Source organism: Balaenoptera physalus (genome assembly GCF_965194825.1).
Source record: "Balaenoptera physalus genome assembly, chromosome: 14".
NCBI classification, from domain to species: domain Eukaryota; kingdom Metazoa; phylum Chordata; class Mammalia; order Artiodactyla; family Balaenopteridae; genus Balaenoptera; species Balaenoptera physalus.
In genome coordinates, this window is record NC_138893.1 from 83,727,468 (window position 1) to 83,746,020 (window position 18,553).

The 18,553-nt window shown below is 39.9% G+C and overlaps 1 protein-coding gene and 1 pseudogene across 8 annotated transcripts in view; one reads left to right on the plus strand and one right to left on the minus strand.

The window, feature by feature from the left end:
* LOC309642703 (protein FAM136A pseudogene) overlaps nucleotides 1-18,553 on the minus strand; it is a 294,376-nt pseudogene that overhangs the window by 245,884 nt on the left and 29,939 nt on the right. The gene's annotated exons all lie outside the window — the stretch shown is intronic.
* CFAP70 (cilia and flagella associated protein 70) overlaps nucleotides 1-18,553 on the plus strand; it is an 83,918-nt gene that overhangs the window by 36,509 nt on the left and 28,856 nt on the right. For all 7 annotated transcript variants that reach the window (XM_082424419.1, XM_082424418.1, XM_082424414.1 and 4 more), the window contains 10 exons: nucleotides 1,885-2,055; nucleotides 2,981-3,061; nucleotides 4,629-4,720; nucleotides 7,202-7,266; nucleotides 7,589-7,779; nucleotides 9,300-9,431; nucleotides 14,926-15,051; nucleotides 17,115-17,248; nucleotides 17,370-17,485; nucleotides 17,685-17,909. In XM_082424419.1, coding sequence (XP_082280545.1) covers nucleotides 1,885-2,055; nucleotides 2,981-3,061; nucleotides 4,629-4,720; nucleotides 7,202-7,266; nucleotides 7,589-7,779; nucleotides 9,300-9,431; nucleotides 14,926-15,051; nucleotides 17,115-17,248; nucleotides 17,370-17,485; nucleotides 17,685-17,909 — 1,333 coding nt within the window. The remainder of the gene's footprint in view (nucleotides 1-1,884; nucleotides 2,056-2,980; nucleotides 3,062-4,628; nucleotides 4,721-7,201; nucleotides 7,267-7,588; nucleotides 7,780-9,299; nucleotides 9,432-14,925; nucleotides 15,052-17,114; nucleotides 17,249-17,369; nucleotides 17,486-17,684; nucleotides 17,910-18,553) is intronic.

The following is an 18,553-nucleotide window of genomic DNA, read 5'->3' on the forward strand; positions in this document are numbered from 1 at the left end:
TGTATGGAATGTTAATTTTATCTCAGTAAAGCTGTTTTTAAAAAAGAGTGAACTCTGAAGCCTTTGCAGATGTGATTGGTGCCCTGTGGCACCCTGACTCCTGCGAAGCTGTGAATCCTACTGGATTCCGAGCTGTCTTCCAGAAATATGTTCCCTCCTTCTCTGGATACAGCCAGCAGGATGCCCAAGAGTTTCTGAAGCTCCTCATGGAGCTGCTATACCTCGAAATCAACTGACGAGGCCTCCGGGCTCCACCAGTCCTGGCCAGTAGTCTAGCTCCCTCCCCACCCTGTCGTGGAGGGGCTCTGCTAGAACCTGAGTTAAGCGGTGACGACCGAGCCAACCTAATGGGAAGCTTACCTGGAGCGAGAGGACAGCAAGATTGTGGACTTGTTTGTGGGCCAGTTGAAAAGTTGTTTCAAGTACCAGGCCTGTGGGTATCGCTCCACGACCTCCTAGGTTTTTTGTGACCTGTTCCTGCCCATCCCCAAGAAAGGATTTGCTGGGGGCAAGGTGTCTCTGTGGGGTAGTTTCAGCCTTTTCACCAGGGAAGAAGAGCTAGGATCGGAGAATGCTCCAGTGTGTGACCGGTGTCGGTAGAAAACACGAAGTACCCTTTCAACACCCTTAAGCCCCCAGGCTCCCCATTTACCTCAGAGACGTCTATTTTTGTGTCTTTTTAATCGGGGAGAGGGGAGGGGGGAGGGGGTGGTTGTACCTCCCATTATTTTTTTTATTAAAAAATACCCTTCCACCTGGAGGCTCCCTTGTCTCCCAGCCCCATATACAGAGCTCCCCAGGCCCCTACCCATGTACAGCCCCAGACCCGCTACAGTCTCACTATTTTTTGTGAATAAATTTATTAAGAAAAAAAAAGTGAACTACTGATAGATGCTATAATATGGATGATTACTGATACATGCTAAAATATGGATGAACCTCAAAAACATTATGCTAAATGAAAGGGAGACACAAATGACTACATATTGTATAATACCACTTACATGTAATGTTCTCTCTTCCAGAGATGTTAAAATTTGAAAAAGTTTGCATCTTAGAATATATGAAATACAGCAATTACAGTAGACATGGTAGGATTGTGAGTGATATTTAGGATTTATAATTTTTCTTTAATATTGTTGGACTGTCTTTTAGCAGGTTTATTGAGGTATAATTGACATATAATAAATTGCATATATGTAAAGTGTACAATTTAAAACTTTTGACATAGGTTTGCATCTGTGAAACTATCACCACAATCAAGATAATGAAAATATCCATTATCCTCATCTGTTAAACTTCTCTCCCACCTCTGTCCACTCCTCCCCTCTTTTGTTTTTTTTTTTTTTGGTCTTGTTTCTTTCACTTAGCATAAATTACATTTAGATTCATCCATGTTGTTTAATTTAAAAATTATTTTAAGATTCTTTTCCAGTTATTTATCTATAGTTTGAATTTTCCCATACAAATGTTTACTTTGAACTTGCACTATTCTTTCAATTATAATTGATAGGCCAGTAGTATTTAGGCAGATAATATTTCTTGTACAGAAATAAATTCTATCACTTAAAGTTAATCTGAAATTATGTGTCAAAGTTTAAAAGCTTTCTGGTAATAAGTTATGAGACACCAAATCAAGCCAGGTTGAAAGTTCTCTTATTAATTTAAAAAATAGGGTAGGCAGCTATGTTTCTGTGATGGTTTCATCTGTTCAACAAGTACGGCAAGACAATTGTTTTTTGCTTCTCCTATCCATCTCTGATTGTACCATATTGAAATTGTCTAGAAAACTAAATGATATTAATGAATAATGTGGGTTTCTATTGAGTTTGTTTCATTTGCCTGTGAGTCATTACATTTTTTTGTTTCTTTCTTTCTTTTCAGACCAAGTGTTTATTTAGCTTGTTCCGGGATACTGGCCATAATTTGATTCAGAATAATAAAATAGGAGGAATTAATTCTCCAGTGTCCAAACCAGTTATTTCTAAGAACCTGAAAGAAGATAAAACAGTCAAAGAAAAGGATATAGAAGCAAGGCCTAGGCCTGGGGATGTGGTAAGTTGAGAAGGTGATGATTTTGCTGGTTTTGTTACATTCCAGAGGCTTGCACTGATTTCTCATTTGGTGAATTGCCTCAGTTTAGCTTGCGTTTTGATGCAACGTAATGGTCCTTGCTTCTGCTATTGTGGAGACCATGTAAGAATTGAATTTTTTTTTTTTTTAGAAGTCAAAGAACCAGCTTTATTAATTTCTGGACAAGCTACCCAAAGTAGAGGGAGAGGGCTAGATGAATTTTTTTAATAATTAAAAAAAAATTTTTATTATTTTAAAAAATATTTATTTATTTGGCTGCATAAGGTCTTTGTTGCAGCATGTGGGATCTTTTGTTTTTTTTTCTTTAGTTGCAGCATGTTGAATTTTTAGTTGCGGCATGTGGGATCTTTTAGTTGCAGCATGCAGGATCTTTAGTTGCAGCACGTGAACTCATAGTTGCGGCATGTGGGATCTAGTTCCCTGACCAGGGATCGAACCCAGGACCCCTGCATAGGGAGCGCAGAGTCTTAGCCACTGGATCACCAGGGAAGTTCCAAGAATTGAATTTAATTTTTTAAAATTAATTAATTAATTTATTTATTTATTTTGGCTGCGTTGGGTCTTCGTTGCTGCATGTGGGCTTTCTCTAATTGCGGCGAGCGGGGGCTACTCTTTGTTGTGGTGGGCGGGCTTCTCACTGTGGTGGCTTCTCTTGTTGCGGAGCATAGGCTCTAGGCACGCAGGCTTCAGTAGTTGTGGCTCGTGGGCTCTAAAAGGTAGGGTCAGTAGTTGCGGCACACGGGCTAAGTTGCTCCACGGCATGTGGGATCTTCCCGGACCAGGGCTCGAACCCATGTCCCCTGCACTGGCAGGCAGATTCTTAACCACTGAGCCACCAGGGAAGTCCCAAGAATTGAATTTTTGACGTGTGCTTATTTTCTTTCAGCAAGCACCTAGTATAAAATCTCAGAGCTCAGATACTCCTTTGGAAATTGAACCCTCTCTTTGCAACAATCCAGAAGGACAGGTAACTATGCATGAAGAGTTTGAAAATTAAGTTTAAATTCATCAGTCCTTTACTGAGCAAGATAGTATGATATAGTGGAAAATGCTCATTATCTGAGTAACCATCCCATATTTGCCACGACTAGTTTATGACCTTGGGTAAATTTCTTTGTCTTGTTGAGACTCTCTAAAAGGAGTGGATACCAGATTAATTTCAAGGTCCTTTCTAGCATTAAAAATTTATGTCTTTTATTAATTATGCTATATTAAGCACTATGAGAGATGCAAAGATGCATCATCTGCAGCGTTTATTCGTTTGCCCTCAGGACACTCAACACTCTGGTGGGCAAAACAGACTGGTACATAGCTAACTGTAAGACAGAATCTTGATGAATGCTGTAGTAGAGGTGCAAATGAAAGTGCTATGTGGCCTCAGAGGAGTCAGATGGGGCAGTCTCAGAAGACTTCAGGAAGAGGTGGTATCGAAGCTAAGTAGTGAAAGATAAAGAGAGCCCTTTGCCAAATGAATTTCAGGAGAAGAATTTCAGGGCCAGAGAACAGCTTGAGTCAAGGCACAAAGAAGGTAGCAGAATTCAGGATACATCAATTAATTCAGTGTATGGTATAGAGAAATGAAAGTAATGGTTCTAGAAGGAGGTGATAAAGAAGACAGACTGAGCTGAGTTTTAGAAAGACTTTGAAAGCCTTGCTAGAAAGTTTGGGCTTCATTGTATAGATGATGAGGGACTGTTAAGCCTTATCATAGAGACTCACACTGAAGTTCTTTAAGTCACGTAGAAATAATACCTCATGAGTGTTTCAGGGCAGTACTCTTGCCAAGATATGGAAAAAAGAGATTGAAGTTGTGGTAGGGGCTTCAGATATCAGTTTATAGGTTTTATTTACAGTACAGATGAGTGTTGATGACAGTTTAATCTAGGGAAGGGACTGTAGTAAAGAAAGTAAAAAACCTGTGGAGGCAGGGTGTGGAATTTGAAAGCTTTGGGGTGTTGAGGAAGAAAAGTTAAAGATAACTCAGGTTTCAAGCCTCACTTTCTGGAAAGATGACAGAATCATTAAGAGAAAAGTAAAAATAGAGATGGATATAGGGGAAATGATAAGTTCAGTTCTGGACATGTTGTATTGATAGTTAGGATGCTGGCAAGAATCTGGGTAGAAATGTCCATGAGGTTGAAGTTGATAGATGGCGCATAGGAGGGTGTGGGTGGGAATGTCAGACGGTTATGAGGTTATTTCTTCATGACTCCTGAAAGAGGTTTGGTAGAAGAAAGAATGGCATTCACTTGAAACAATTCCAAGAACAGTATCGAACAACTTAAACAAGACTTCAGCTGGGGTAGACGTTTCCGAGAATAAAATTGAAAACCTTTTTCTGCAAGAGATAACCAGTGTTACTATTTCTCTTTCCAGTTATTTTTCTATGTAAAAAATGTTTTAAGTCAGAATCACACTATATATACACAATTTTCTCACTTATTATATTGTGAGCATTATCTTATGTTACTAAAATTTTTTCATAAATATCTGTTTTTCTGGAAAGAATAAATTAGAGAAAAATGTCTTTACAGCAATATGTAGAAGCAGGGACATACATTGTTTTGGAGATTGAGCTGGACAAAGCCTTGGTTCCGAAGCGAATGCCAGAGGAACTAGCCAGAAGGTGTGTAGCAATGGTTCTCATACTTGCTTTGCAAAACGGTTTAGGTATAAATAAAAGGAAGTCATTTTGTCCACATAAATGTAATTTTTCTTGGGCTAAGCAGCAGACAGTTTTCTTTTTTTTTTTTCAGGTAAGTTTCTTTTGTTACTTTTGTTTTCTTGTTATAAAAGCAGTATGTTGCCAATTACAAAAAAACCTGAGAATTTCAAGATAGGCAAGGAAAAAAAAATCAACAAGAAAGTATCTAAAAATACCCAGATTTCTTTCTACTCACCCAGTGATAACCACTTTTAACACCTTGGTACTTATCCTTCTGGAGTTATTGTAAAGTCCCTATATTATACACACACACACACACACACCCTTGTCACATGTAAATATATGTAATTTTTTAGAACTATTTTTATATTGTACCACAGTGCTTTGATTGTGTTTCTAGGAAGTTATCCATTTCATCAAGATTATCCAGTTTGTTGATGTGTAATTGTTCATAGTATTCCTTTATATCCTTTTTATCTCTATAAAATGGGGAGTAATGTCTCCATATACATTCTCAATCCCTCTACATTTCCTCCAACCCTCATGCCATTTCCCCACCAACACCCTGCACCCCAGTCCTAAGCAATCACTTACCTACTTTTTTGTCTGTATAGATTTGCCAACTCTGAGACATTTCATAAAAATGGAATCATACCATGTGTGGTCTTTGTTGACTGACTTCTTTTATCTAACATAATGCTGTCAAGATTCATCCAAACTGTAGCATGTATCAGTACTTCATTTCCTTATTGTTGAGTGGTATTTTATTCTATGAATATACCACATTTTGTTTTTCTAGTCTTCAGTTGATGGACATTTGGGCAATTTATTCTTATTATAGGGTTCTATAATGATTCTATTAAAATGGAAGTCAATTCATGTGACTCCTCTGTTCAGAAACTACCAGCAACTCCCCATCACACTCTGAGTGAAAGTCAAAGGCTTTACAGTGGCCTACAAGGGCCTACGTATTCTGCATATATTTTGTCCTCATTTTTTTCGGTCCAGCCAAACTGACCTCTCTCTATTCCTCACACATGCCAGGCACACTCTTGCACCAAGCCCTTTACACTTGTTGCTTGCTTTGCCTATAATTTCCTTACCCCAGATACCTACATGACTTGTTTCCTCACTTCCATCAGGTCATACTCAAGTACTGTCATCTCACTGCGTCTTTCCCTGGTGAAATATGCTCCGCAACTCCACCACCCCCAGCCCCCAACATAGTCTATCTGCCTTCTTGCACTATTTTTCTCTATGGCACATATCACTAACCAATTTATGGTATTTATTGTCTTTTTATCCCGACTAAAATGTAAGCACCATGAGGGCAAGAATTTTTGTCTGTTTTGTTTAATGCTCTATCCCCAGCACCTAGAAAAGTGCCTGATGGATAATAGGCACTCAGTATATATTTTGAATAAATGAATAACATTGTCTCTGGAGAGGAAACTGGGTGGCTGGACAACAAGGTTGGAAGGAGACAATTTACTATATATTGTTTCATACGTCTTAAGTTTTGAATCATGTGGATGTATTATCTATTAAAATAAATAAAATTAAAATTAGGAATTATGAGCAAGGTATAAAATTACATAGGACCTATTCTCACTTTTTTTTTTTCTGGCCGTTCCACGCAGCTTGCGGTATCTTAGTTCCCCAACCAGGGATTGAACCCATGCCACTGCAGTGAAAGCTCCAAGTCTTAAGCACTGGACCACCAGGGGATTCCCTCATACACAGGACCTATTAAAGAAAAATTGAAGTTGTGAATTTTTTTGTAAACTTCAAGGCAGTGTAGTATATCTCAGTAGGAATGTGAAACTGTAAGAAGGAAGAGCTATAACTTAATTTCCTTTAGGTTCTTGTAAGAGCTCATGAAAATGGAAGGTAGAGGTTTTGGCATAAGTATTTTGACTGTGATAAAATATATTTTTGTATTCTCCATAAAGTTTGATATAGTATTGTAGTTTAATGCAGTATTATAAATTAGGACCAAGAGTACACTTTTTATCCTATTGGAAAGGAAAGAAAAGCTTTCGCCTGTACCATTTATATTTACAAAACTTTGTGCTTTCCGAGACTCTACTGAGTACACATAAAGTCATAACGCCCATCTCTTTCTAACCTCTGAGTCAAGCAGCTTGTGTACAACAGTTTAAAATAATGTGTAAGGGTAAAGCCAGGGCTCAAATTAGCCAGAAGTGCAACTTAGCTACTTTCCAGCTAGCTGCTTAGTGGCTTTCTTCTTGTCTGGTCCACAGCCATACTCTGTTCTGAGGTTCACGTCAAGGTTCTTACATGAGAGAATAGCTCAGTGCTCAAGTGTGATGGGCAACTGACCTTAGATCTCCCTCACCTAGACCTTAAGAGGTGGGAAATAAAAGAACATAAATCTGCATATAATAAAGTTTTGTTTTGTTCTGTTTTTTTCTGATACAGAGTCAAGGAAATGATACCTCCAAGGCCACCTCTTACCCGTCGGACAGGAGGAGCTCAGAAGGCAAGTACCAAAGCCAAGGTGAAACTCGAAGATGTTGAGTGCACCCATGTGAAAATAATGCATGGGCTCTTCAGTATGTTTTCCAGAAAGGGGGAGAAATTGTAGCTTCACATATTTTCCTTCCTGCTTCTATTTGTGACCAGTGGCATTCAGTGAAGAGTATACAGTGTTTAATCTTTGGCTGATGGTTTCTGAGCTGGGAAGAAAAGGGCAATTTATGCCTAAAGTATTATTGAATGTAAAACCCAATCCAGTTTCAGACTTCCATTCCATGTCTTGACCTCTTTGAGGCCTCTTTACCAGACACTTTGTATTTTTCTAGGCAGTGAGTGACTACCACATGCAGATCAAGAACATTTCTAGAGCCATTCTGAATGAGTATCACAGGATGTTTGGAAAAGAGGCAGTCAAAGTGGGGCGTGATCTGGATAGTGAAACCCTGGAGGAGCAGAAGTGCCAGCTCAACTATGAACTTAATTGCTCTGGAAAATACTTTGCTTTTAAAGAACAACTCAAGGTAAATATTAATTTATTTAATGATTCCATGAATTTTTATGAAGCATCTTCTCTACATACCTAGTTATCATTTTTTCTCTGGTTATGTTCAGCTCTGCTCTACCTTTCTTGCTGTTGGTGCAAAGAGCTGTGTTCTCTATGATAGAATGTCTGGAGACATCCTTCCACTCCTGTAGAGCCTTGGAATGGTTCAGTATCTGTCCTGAGTGTAAGCTTTTAAGAAACTAATTCTTCACTTGAAGTTAGGCCAGATTTGGGGCCAGATTTCATGTTGCACTAGCAGGCAGAAACTCTGTACCTGGTATTGATTCCATGACTAATTATCTCTGTCTCCCATTACAAACCTTTTCCTAGTCCATAGAATCACTAAGATTTGAGAAATATTTACTTAATAATAATTTCCCAAATAATAATGGCTAATATTTATTGAATATTTGTTGTATACCAGATACATTTTTAAATGCTTCATACTTTACTAATTTAATCCTCACAACAACCCTATGACATAGGTACTCCCCATTTTACAGATGGAGAACTGCAACATTAGTTGGTTAGATAATTTGCCCAAGATCACAGAGCTAGTAAAGGTCAAAGATGGGGTGTAAATTCAGGCAGTCTGGCTCCAGACTCACATTCTTATCTGCTACACTGCACTGCCTCTCTATGTACATTTACTATGTGCCCTATACTATACCAAACAGATATGAAGAAAGCACATGGAAGTAACAAAGGGAAAAACAGCTGATATCCACGGAGGCAAGAGGCTATTCTCAGGTGACATAGTCACATCTCAGTTGTGTCTCAAGTGACCTTACCACTCTGAGCCTCAATTTTTTGCCTAACAATGAGGGATGATATTAATATGATCACATGGGGTCATTATTAGAATTAAATAAGATAATGCATGGAAAGTGCTTAGTACAAAACCTGGCAATAATGTTAACTTAGGGGAGAAAAAAGAAGACGCTGTCCTGGCTATAGCAGTATGTTATTTGTACAGCATTTTAAATTTCACCACCTGTTATTTCTCTTTGGCTTCTCAATCATCTTCTGAAGCAAGATAGGAATACCAGGAGTACATATCCATTTAACAAATGAGGAAACTGAAGTACCAAGTGTAAAATAATTTATGAGGTTGTACAGTGGCAGGATTAGAACCAGGATTCCATTCTCCAAACTCTCAAATCAGGCCTTTCTCCTTTTCTCCCTTGAATCATGTGGCCACCATGAGAAAGGTAATGCATAAACATAATGCTAAGGTATTTTTGGCTTTATGACTCTCTTCACAAAGTATGAATCCTGTATTGACCATATTGGTGATGATGGTGATGTTAAGAAAAGAAGCCATGTGGGGTATGTTGATTGGGGGAAAATCAGAGAACCAATAGTCTAGCAGTCACCAAGGAAAATCAGTCACCTCCTGGAGTTCTGATGAGCCTTAGGTCAGAAACTCAAGGGAGGCCTGTGCTGTTAGCATGGTGCTAGACTGTGTTATCAGATGGTGATATGTGTCTCTTGCAGCATGCTGTGGTAAAGATTGTGAGAGAGAAGTACTTGAAGACAACAGCATTTGAAAGCCAAGAGGAACTGCAGAAATTTATTAGTGAGCTCTATGTTTTCTTGGTGGATCAGATGCATGTGGCCTTAAATCAAGTAAGTGCTTCAGAGCTAAGAACCCTTCCTTTTCTCTGTAGGTCATCAGGGTCTCCTCTGAATGATTCCTTCCTTTCTTGCTTCTTTTCTTCCTTAATTCCACAAACATTTTTGTGGGTGTCTGCTCTGTGCTAGGCATTGAAAACACAAAGATGAATAAGGAACTGCCTAAGTTATAAGACTAATTTTAGGGAAAATAAGGGGGTATCCTCTTTCAACTTCATAGAAAAATTAATTTCATAACTGTCAAAAATTTGATGGATAAAAAATAAATAAAATCAGCTATGTAAATTGTGGAAAAAAATTATTCTATTTATTCTGTGACTGTGTGCAGTTCTCAACTTTTTCTTCAAGACTGACAATCAAAACAGAAAAACTATGAGTTTTCAGATATTATACTTGAATGACAATGACACTTCATATATGCCTTTTCTATCTGACTGGTCTCCTCCCACTTGTCTGTTTATATTTGTACATCTTACATCTTGCCTTCATTTGCTCATTTTTTAAAAAAATTTTATTTATTTATTTATTTTTATTTATTTATGGCTGTGTTGGGTCTTCGTTTCTGTGCGAGGGCTTTCTCTAGTTGCGGCAAGTGGGGGCCACCCTTCATCGCGGTGCGCGGGCCTCTCACTATCGCGGCCTCTCTTGTTGCGGAACACAGGCTCCAGACGCGCAGGCTCAGCAATTGTGGCTCACGGGCCTAGTCGCTCCGCGGCATGTGGGATCCTCCCAGACCAGGGCTCGAACCCGTGTCCCCTGCATTAGCAGGCAGATTCCCAACCACTGCGCCACCAGGGAAGCCCTACTCATTTTTTATGTATGCAGTTGTGGTTTGTTTGAAAACAAAGACAAAATCAAAGTGTTTTTGTCCCCCTGGTAGTCTCTAACCAGCTATGCATCCTCAAAGCCTCTATTCTTTTTTTTTTTTTTAAAGGAAAGGTGGATTTTTTTTTTTTTTGGCCTCGTTGGGGCTTCGTTGATGCGCACAGGCTTTCTCTAGTTGCAGTGAGTGGGGGCTACTCTTTTTTTTTTTTTTTTAAACATTGTTTCCTTTTTTTTTTAACTTTTTGGGTTTATTTATTTATTTATTTATCTATCTATGGCTGTGTTGGGTCTTCGTTTCTGTGCGAGGGCTTTCTCTAGTTGCGGCAAGTGGGGGCCACTCTTCATCCCGGTGCGCGGGCCTCTCACTATCGCAGCCTCTCTTGTTGCGGAGCACAGGCTCCAGACGCGCAGGCTCAGTAATTGTGGCTCACGGGCCTAGTTGCTCCACGGCATGTGGGATCTTCCCAGACCAGGGCTCGAACCCGTGTCCCCTGCATTGGCAGGCAGATTCTCAACCACTGCGCCACCAGGGAAGCCCCCGGGGGCTACTCTTCATTGCAGTGCGCGGGCTTCTCATTGCGGTGGCTTCTCTTGCTGTGGAGCACGGGCTCTAGGCATGTGGGCTTCAGTAGTTGCAGCACACGGGCTCAGTAGTTGTGGCATGCGGGCCTTAGAGTGCACACGCTTCAGTAGTTGCGGCGCATGGGCTCAGTAGTTGTGACATGCGGGCTCTAGGGCACATGGGCTCAGTAGTTGTGGCTCGCTGGCTCTAGAGCACAGGCTCAGTAGTTGTGGTGCACAGGCTTAGTTGATCTGCGGCATGTAGGATCTTCCTGGACCAGGGATCGAATCTGTGTCCCCTGCATTGGCAGGCAGATTCTTAACCGCACTGTGCCACCAGGGAAGTCCCTCAAAGTCTCTATTCTATTTGTTCTTTCCTTCACTGTTTTTTTCTTCTCGGCCACAATCACTTTTTCTTTCACCTGTTCAGCCTTCCTGAAAGAGGTAGGAGTGTCCAGTATCCTAGGGTTAAGAGAACGATCCTGCACAGATGATTTGGATGATTTGATTTGGAAAGCAATTGAGAACTGAGCATGAGATGGTAATTACTGTTGCCTGTGTCCCCAAGGAGCCCCCGTCTAGTAGAGGAGAGAGGCACAAAATACAAATAACTGCAGTAGAGTGAGGTAAGTCCTGTGACAGAGGTGTGTCCATGGTAGAGCAGGTTAGGGGATGCCTAAAGAAAGTATCAACTTCACCCTGAGATCTTTCAGGGAAGGATTCACAGAGGAGCTGAGACTCGACCTGGGCCTTGAAGGCTAAAAAGAAGCTCTCCAGGTAGATGTTTCAGAGCATTTGAGTCATAGAGAACATCATAAAGGCTTAGAAGCTTGGAAGAATATGGCATATACAGAAACTGCATATAGTTCAGGAGCAGAGGTTGAAGTGGTTGAGTGACAGAGAAACAGGCGATGAAGCCAGGGATCAGTTCCTGGTAGGGGAGCTGGGAGCGTGGATGGAGGCCTTATATGCCACACAAAGAAGTTTTGACTTTTTCCCTTATTAGCAGTTAGATGCAATAAATTTAATTATTTTATACTGGGAAATAATATGATTAGATTTACATTTTACAAAAAGCACTCTGATAGCAGTATGTAGGATGGGTTAGAGGTGGTGAACTGGTGATGTTAACTGGTTATTACATACTAAGGAGGAAAAGAGAGCAAAGATTCTTAAGTTTAAGTCTCAGTGACTGGGTAGCTGGCAATACCATTGACTAGGACAAGAAATACAACATAAGCAAATTTGGTGGAAGGCAAGTGATGTTGAATTCAGTTTTAAATATTGACTCCTGTGGGGTTTTGCTCAAGAGAGAGATCTGGGCTAGAGATTAGATTTGGGAGCCTTGAGTATATAGATGCTAGTCAAACTGTGGTCATAGATGAAGCTGCCAAGAAAAGCACGAGTAGAGAGAGAAGCAAGCTGGTGGCAAAACTGGAGGAAACACCAACATTTAAGGGATGGATAAGTAAAAGAATTAATAAAGGAGACAAGTAAATTGTTGAAAAGGTAAAAGACCCAGAAGACAGTGGTATTTCAGAATCTAAGGGAAGAAAATTTTAAGAAGAAAAAATGGTCAGCGTTGTCAAATACTCTGAGGAGTTCAAGAAAAACAAGATCTGGGGTAGGGGGAGGGGAGATTGGAGAAAGGAGGTCAGAAGGTACAAATTTCCAATTACAAGATAAATAAGTACTAGGGATGTAATGTACAGTATGAGGACTATAGTTAACACTGCTGTGTGGTATATATGAAAACTGTTGAGAGTAAATCCTGAGTTCTCATTACAAGGACAAATTTTTTTTCTTTTTTTGCTTTCTCTTTTTATTGTATCTATATGAGATGATGAATGCTAACTAAACTTTCTGCAGTAGTAATTTCACAATATATGTTAAGTCAATATATGCTTATACAGTGATGTATATCAGTTATATCTTGATAAACCTGGGGAAAAAAGAAAAAAATCTGAAAGGTTTTTATTGGATTTGGCAATAAGGAGGTTGTTGTTACCTTTACAGAGCAGTTTCATTGGGCTAATGAAGTGGATTCAAATGATAATGAATTGAAGAGTAAATGAATGATTAGGAAGCAGGTGGAATATAAATTCAGGAAGTTGGAAGATGAAGGGAAGAAGTAGGAAAGTAGTAGCTAGAAATCAGAGATTTTCTTTTTAAGATGGAAAAGCCTTTAGAACGTCCACAGGTTTAGGAAGAGTCAGCAGACTGGGAGAAGTTGAAAATTGAGGAAAAAGAGGGAATAACCAGTGGCAAACTCAGGATATACAAGTGGAAAAGGATCAAGAATTTAGATGGAACAATTAGCCTTGAAACAGAGACGGATGTGATGCCTCGTCCTCTGAGACGGAAAGGAAAGAGATACAGTGGATGCAGAAGGAAACAATTCGGGTGTAGGATTCAAAAGTTGAGGGGGTTTTTTTGCCTAATGATTTCTATTTCTTCTGTGAAGTAACGCCTTTACTGAAAGTGAAGGGGTAAGAGTTGAATGAAAAGCTTGAAGAAAATTTAGATACTGCACAGCATTTTGAAAAATGTTGCTGAACAAGGACAAATACATAGATTGCTGAGAGTATTAAAGGCCTTCAGCTAAGACTGTATGCGGTTTTCTTCAGGATCGGTTAGCAGCTCCTGTCTAAGAATGAAGAAATCCGATTGTAGGATTGTTTTAATTTGGGAGTTTTCCGGGCAAGTGCAGGAAAAGGACAAGGATGCCCAGAACTTGAGTGTGCTGGTGAGAGAGTAGTATGAGTAGAAATCATGAGGTCCAGGCTTATCTATTTGGGAAATGATGGGCACATTGGATGTCAGAGAGAAGTTTTTTTTTTTTTTTTTTTAAATATTAATCTTTTTTTTTTTTAGACATATGGATTTATTATTTATTTATTTATTTATTTTTTGGGCTGTGTTGAGTCTTCGCTTCTGTGCGAGGGCTTCCTCTAGTTGCAGCAAGCGGGGGCCACTCCTCATCGCGGTGCGCGGGCCTCTCACCATCGCGGCCTCTCTTGTTGCGGAGCACAGGCTCCAGACGCGCAGGCTCAGTAGTTGTGGCTCACGGGCCTAGTTGCTCTGCAGCATGTGGGATCTTCCCAGACCAGGGCTCGAACCTGTGTCCCCTGCATTAGCAGGCAGATTCTCAACCACTGCGCCACCAGGGAAGCCCCAGAGAGAAGTTTTAAGGGGACTAAATGACAAGAAGGGAGAAGGCTTGTAATGTGGGTTTGGAGAGTGGATATTAGAGGTATAATATTTCTGGTTTGGGCATGGCAGTGTGTTGCTGTAGGGATTTGGATGTCAAAGTCACCAAAATTAAAAAGAACAAAGAACAGAGGCATTAATCAATGATCAAAAGCTCACTTTGGCCCATCTCAAATTTAGCTTTACTCTTCACATTCCTTAGTAACTCTACTTGTTAAAGTCAGTGATATTATTTTTATTTGTAGTTAAAGAATTTGGTGGGGTGGGGGGGTCTTCCCTGGCCATAGCGTCTGGCCCAAGAGATTACTTGTTATTACCAGACTTGCTTTCCTATCTGGGTATATAGGATATATTATTTTTCCTTCTACCTTTCTGGCTATTTCTAAAATGTCTCCTTTGTAGAATCTATCTGTCTATATATCCCACTGAAAACGTAGATGTAGCTGCCAAAGATTTACCCTGGGCTCGTGTTTTCTTGATGTTTAAAGACTCTAGCTAGTTCTTGCCAACGCTTTTCATGTCATGACACCTAAAAAATGATAATATTTGTCTGTACACTAGAGAAACTGAAAGAAGCTGTTTGAGGTTAGAAGTGACTTAGTTAGGGATTCTGGCTGCCCTAAGGGTTGAAGAGAGCAGTTGTGCCCTGAATAATTTTTTACTCACTTCCATGAGCTTAGACTGTTGGTATTCAGATACCTGAGATTCTATTTCACCCTTGATATTCATCCTTTGGTTCACTCTCACTCTCTTAGTGTATTGGCAAGACTGTAAGAAACCTCGATATCTGTTTTGACATCATGAATAGAGTCTCACATTTGGTTTATTCTTATAAAACTTCTCTACTTGTAATTGCTTCATTTTGTCTGCATAACATCTTGATGATGACAAGGCCATGCCAGATGATGTCCAAGGCACTCCTTCAACCATTGATACCAGCAGTGAACAGCTTCGACTCTTTGCATTCGAAGCAGAAGTCAATGAGAACTATGAAATGGCAACAGTGTACTATGAAGAGGTAATTAAACATCTTTCTGGTGGTTGTCATTACTGCTATTTGTACAATATGGGTATAATAAATAGTAGTTTCTGATTGTTTAAAATCCAACCTTATTGGTGAAAAGATAGACACATAGATCAATAAAACAGAGTCCAAATATAGGTGCACACAAATAAGGCCATTATATTTTCGACAAAGTTGTTTACAAATTTACAAATTCAATGCAGAAAGGATAGTCTTTTCAAAAAATTGTGTTAGAACAGTTGGTTATCCGTATGCAGAAAATGAACCTCGAGAGGCAGAGATCAAGATGGCAGAGTAAGAGGGCATGGAGCTCACCTCCCCAGCACAAACACATTAAAAATACATCTACATGTGGAACAATTCTCACTGAAAACTAACTGGAAACTGGCAGAAGGACCCTGTACAACCAAGGCTCTAAGAAAGATACACACACAATTGAGTAGAAGGGGAAGAAGTGATCTGGTTAGGATCTGTGCCCCTCGGAGGGGACTCAGAGGAAAGGGGATATTGCACTGGTGTATACCCACACTGGGGAGTGAGTGGGTCAAGCCACAGACTGGGTATCCCAGTCCTGGGTTCCTATGCAGAGGAGACAAGCCACCTTGGCTGGTTGGAGGACTGCTGGGACGGATAAAAAGGCTGGAGAAGCCTGGACTCTGCTCCTGAGGGGTGCAAGTGTCCTGGCTTGCCCTTGAGGCAAGGCAGAGAGAGGTCTGCCCTACTGGCTGCCAGGTTTCCCATGGCTGCCTCACCATGCACCTGGGCCCAAGCCAAGCCAATGTTCCAGCCCCACTTAGACCATGCCACAGCACAGCACTGGATCTGGGGGGCCACAACCAGGGAAAAGACTCAACCCTGGGTTGCATCTGAGAAGAGCCGCTGATGCCTACACGGGCACTGCATCGGACCTCTGTATGCACATGGGCCCCAGTTGCTTCAGCACACCCCTCCTCTGGTGCAAAGGTTTTGGTGTGGGGAGAGGGAAAAATGCGTACTTAATGGGAACATAGCCAGCTGGAGGAAAAATCAAATCCAATGTTGTGAAGCTATTGCCCTATGTTTTCTTCTCAGAGTTTTATAGTTTTAGGTCTTACATTTAGGTCTTTGATTCATTTGAGTTATTTTTGGTATATGGTATTAGGTAAGGGTCCAACTTCAATCTTTTGCATGTGGATATCCAGTTTTCTTAGCACAGTTTGCTTAAAAGACTGTCCTTTCCCTATTGAATGGTCTTGGCACCTTTGTCAAAAGTCATTTGACCATATATGCTACGATTTATTTCTGGGCTCTCTGTTCTATTCCCTTGGTCTCTATGTCTGTCTTTATACCAGTATCAGACTGATTACTGTAGCTTTATAAGTTTTGAAATCAGGAAGTGTGGGTCCTCCAGTTTTGTTCTTTTTTAAGATTGTTTTGGATATTCAGGGTCCCTTAAGATTCCATATGAATTTTAGAATGGGCTTTTATATTTCTGCAAAAAACAGCATTGGAATTTTGATAGATATTGCATTGAATCTGTAAATTGCCTTGGACAGTATGATATCTTAACAATATTAAGTCTTGCAATCTGTGAACATGGAATGTATTTCCATTTGTTTATGTCTTCTTTAATTTCTTTCAGCAATGTTTTATAGTTTTAACTCATTATGAGTTGCTTTTATTATTACATATTTGTGGATAAGCTTATATTTGCATTCTCAAGACTGTGACAGAAATGATTATATGTAAATCTTTAAAATGAAATATAAAATGAACCTTTTGGTTCCCAAGTAATTGGATGAGCGTATGATGACCAGAACACTGACACTAGGAAGCAATGAGTTGAGGATTCATTTTTTACATTATTTCAACAAATATTTATTGACCACATACTATAAGCCAGAGAGGTGACTGTTCTAGGCATTTGGAATTCAGTGGTAAGCAAAAAAAGAAGTCATAGTTTCTACTTTCATAGAGCTTATAGTATTTATGGAGTGCTTACTATGTGATGTTGTGTGCATAAAGAATATGACATAGCATCACAATAGCCTTGGTCCTCCTGATGTTTCATGTGATAGAGGTTGGTTCGTGAGCCCCAGAACCTGGAGCACTGGCTGGACTATGGTGCCTTCTGCCTCCTAACTGAAGACAATATCAAAGCACAAGAGTGTTTTCGGAAAGCCCTTTCCCTGAACCAGAATCATATCCACAGGTATGGTTGGAAGGGAGATAAGGAATGAGTAGGAGCAGATAAGCTTCTATATGAAATTGTCTTGGTTCCATGACTGTGACATGGGACCATGTTGTTAATCATGTTGGTGGTCTCTTCTCAGCTTGTTGCTGTGTGGTGTCCTGGCTGTCCTGATGGAGAACTATGAACAGGCAGAAATTTTCTTTGAAGATGCTACTTGCTTGGAGCCAACTAATGTTGTAGCCTGGACTTTACTTGGTTTGATATTTTCCTGTGATATGAATGTGTTTTCTTTCATTAGAAGATTTTTCCCTTTCTCTTTCCACTCTTAAATGGCTCATCACGTAGTTCTTAAACTTTAGCAAAAGTGTGGGAAATTTAAGTGAAATGTTGTCATTCTTCAGTATACGATGGTGGGAAATTAGTCACATTTATTTCAACATCTTTTTTTCTTCAGGCTTGTACTATGAAATTCAAAACAATGATATTCGAATGGAAATGGCATTTCATGAAGCCTTCAAACAGCTTCAGGCACGAGTGCTTCAGGCACAAGTTACAAAGCACAGGCGCACCAGTACTGTGGAGTATGTTGAAGAAGGAGGGAAAGCAGACTCCTGTTTAGGCCCTTGGGGAATAACCAGTGGTTCTTCTACAGCAGCAGTCAAGGTGGAAGCCCCAGCAGGTAGGAGCAGGGAGATGATGAGTGGCTATTGGAAAAAATTACTGGCCTTATGAGTAGGACCTGGCACATAGTAGGTACTCAGTAAATAGCTGTTAAATGAATGAGAAGGTGGAGTTTTGAGTTGTTCCAGGGATACCATGAAAGAGTCCTTCTAAGTGTTTCCTCATTCATGTGACGGAAAGTTGGAAGCTTCTACTTGTTGCTATTCAGCTTTTTGAGACTTAGAGAATTTACTGTCTCTGTGTATCCCTAAAAGGGGTATCATTTTAGCTGAGTAAATTTCATTCTTTTTCCCCTCACTCTCTTCCCCAGTATGTAAGGTCCCATTCTTGTGATTGTTAAATTTGTTTACTTATACACTGTATTTTTTTCCTGTTCTTCATTGACATTCTCCTTTCCTCCACTTTAGGAAATCAGTCATTCTAATGTGTTTAATGTGTGTATTTTTGTTTACATGTTTCTTGCGTATGTTATTTTGTTTATAAGTTATTGTACATTGTTATTTTGTGAGCATATATTTTCTACAGTTTGAGGTATAATGGACATTTCATAAACTGCACATATTTAATGTACAATTTGATGTTTTGACATATGAACACACCCATGGAAACATCACCACAATCAAGATAATGAACATATCCAAA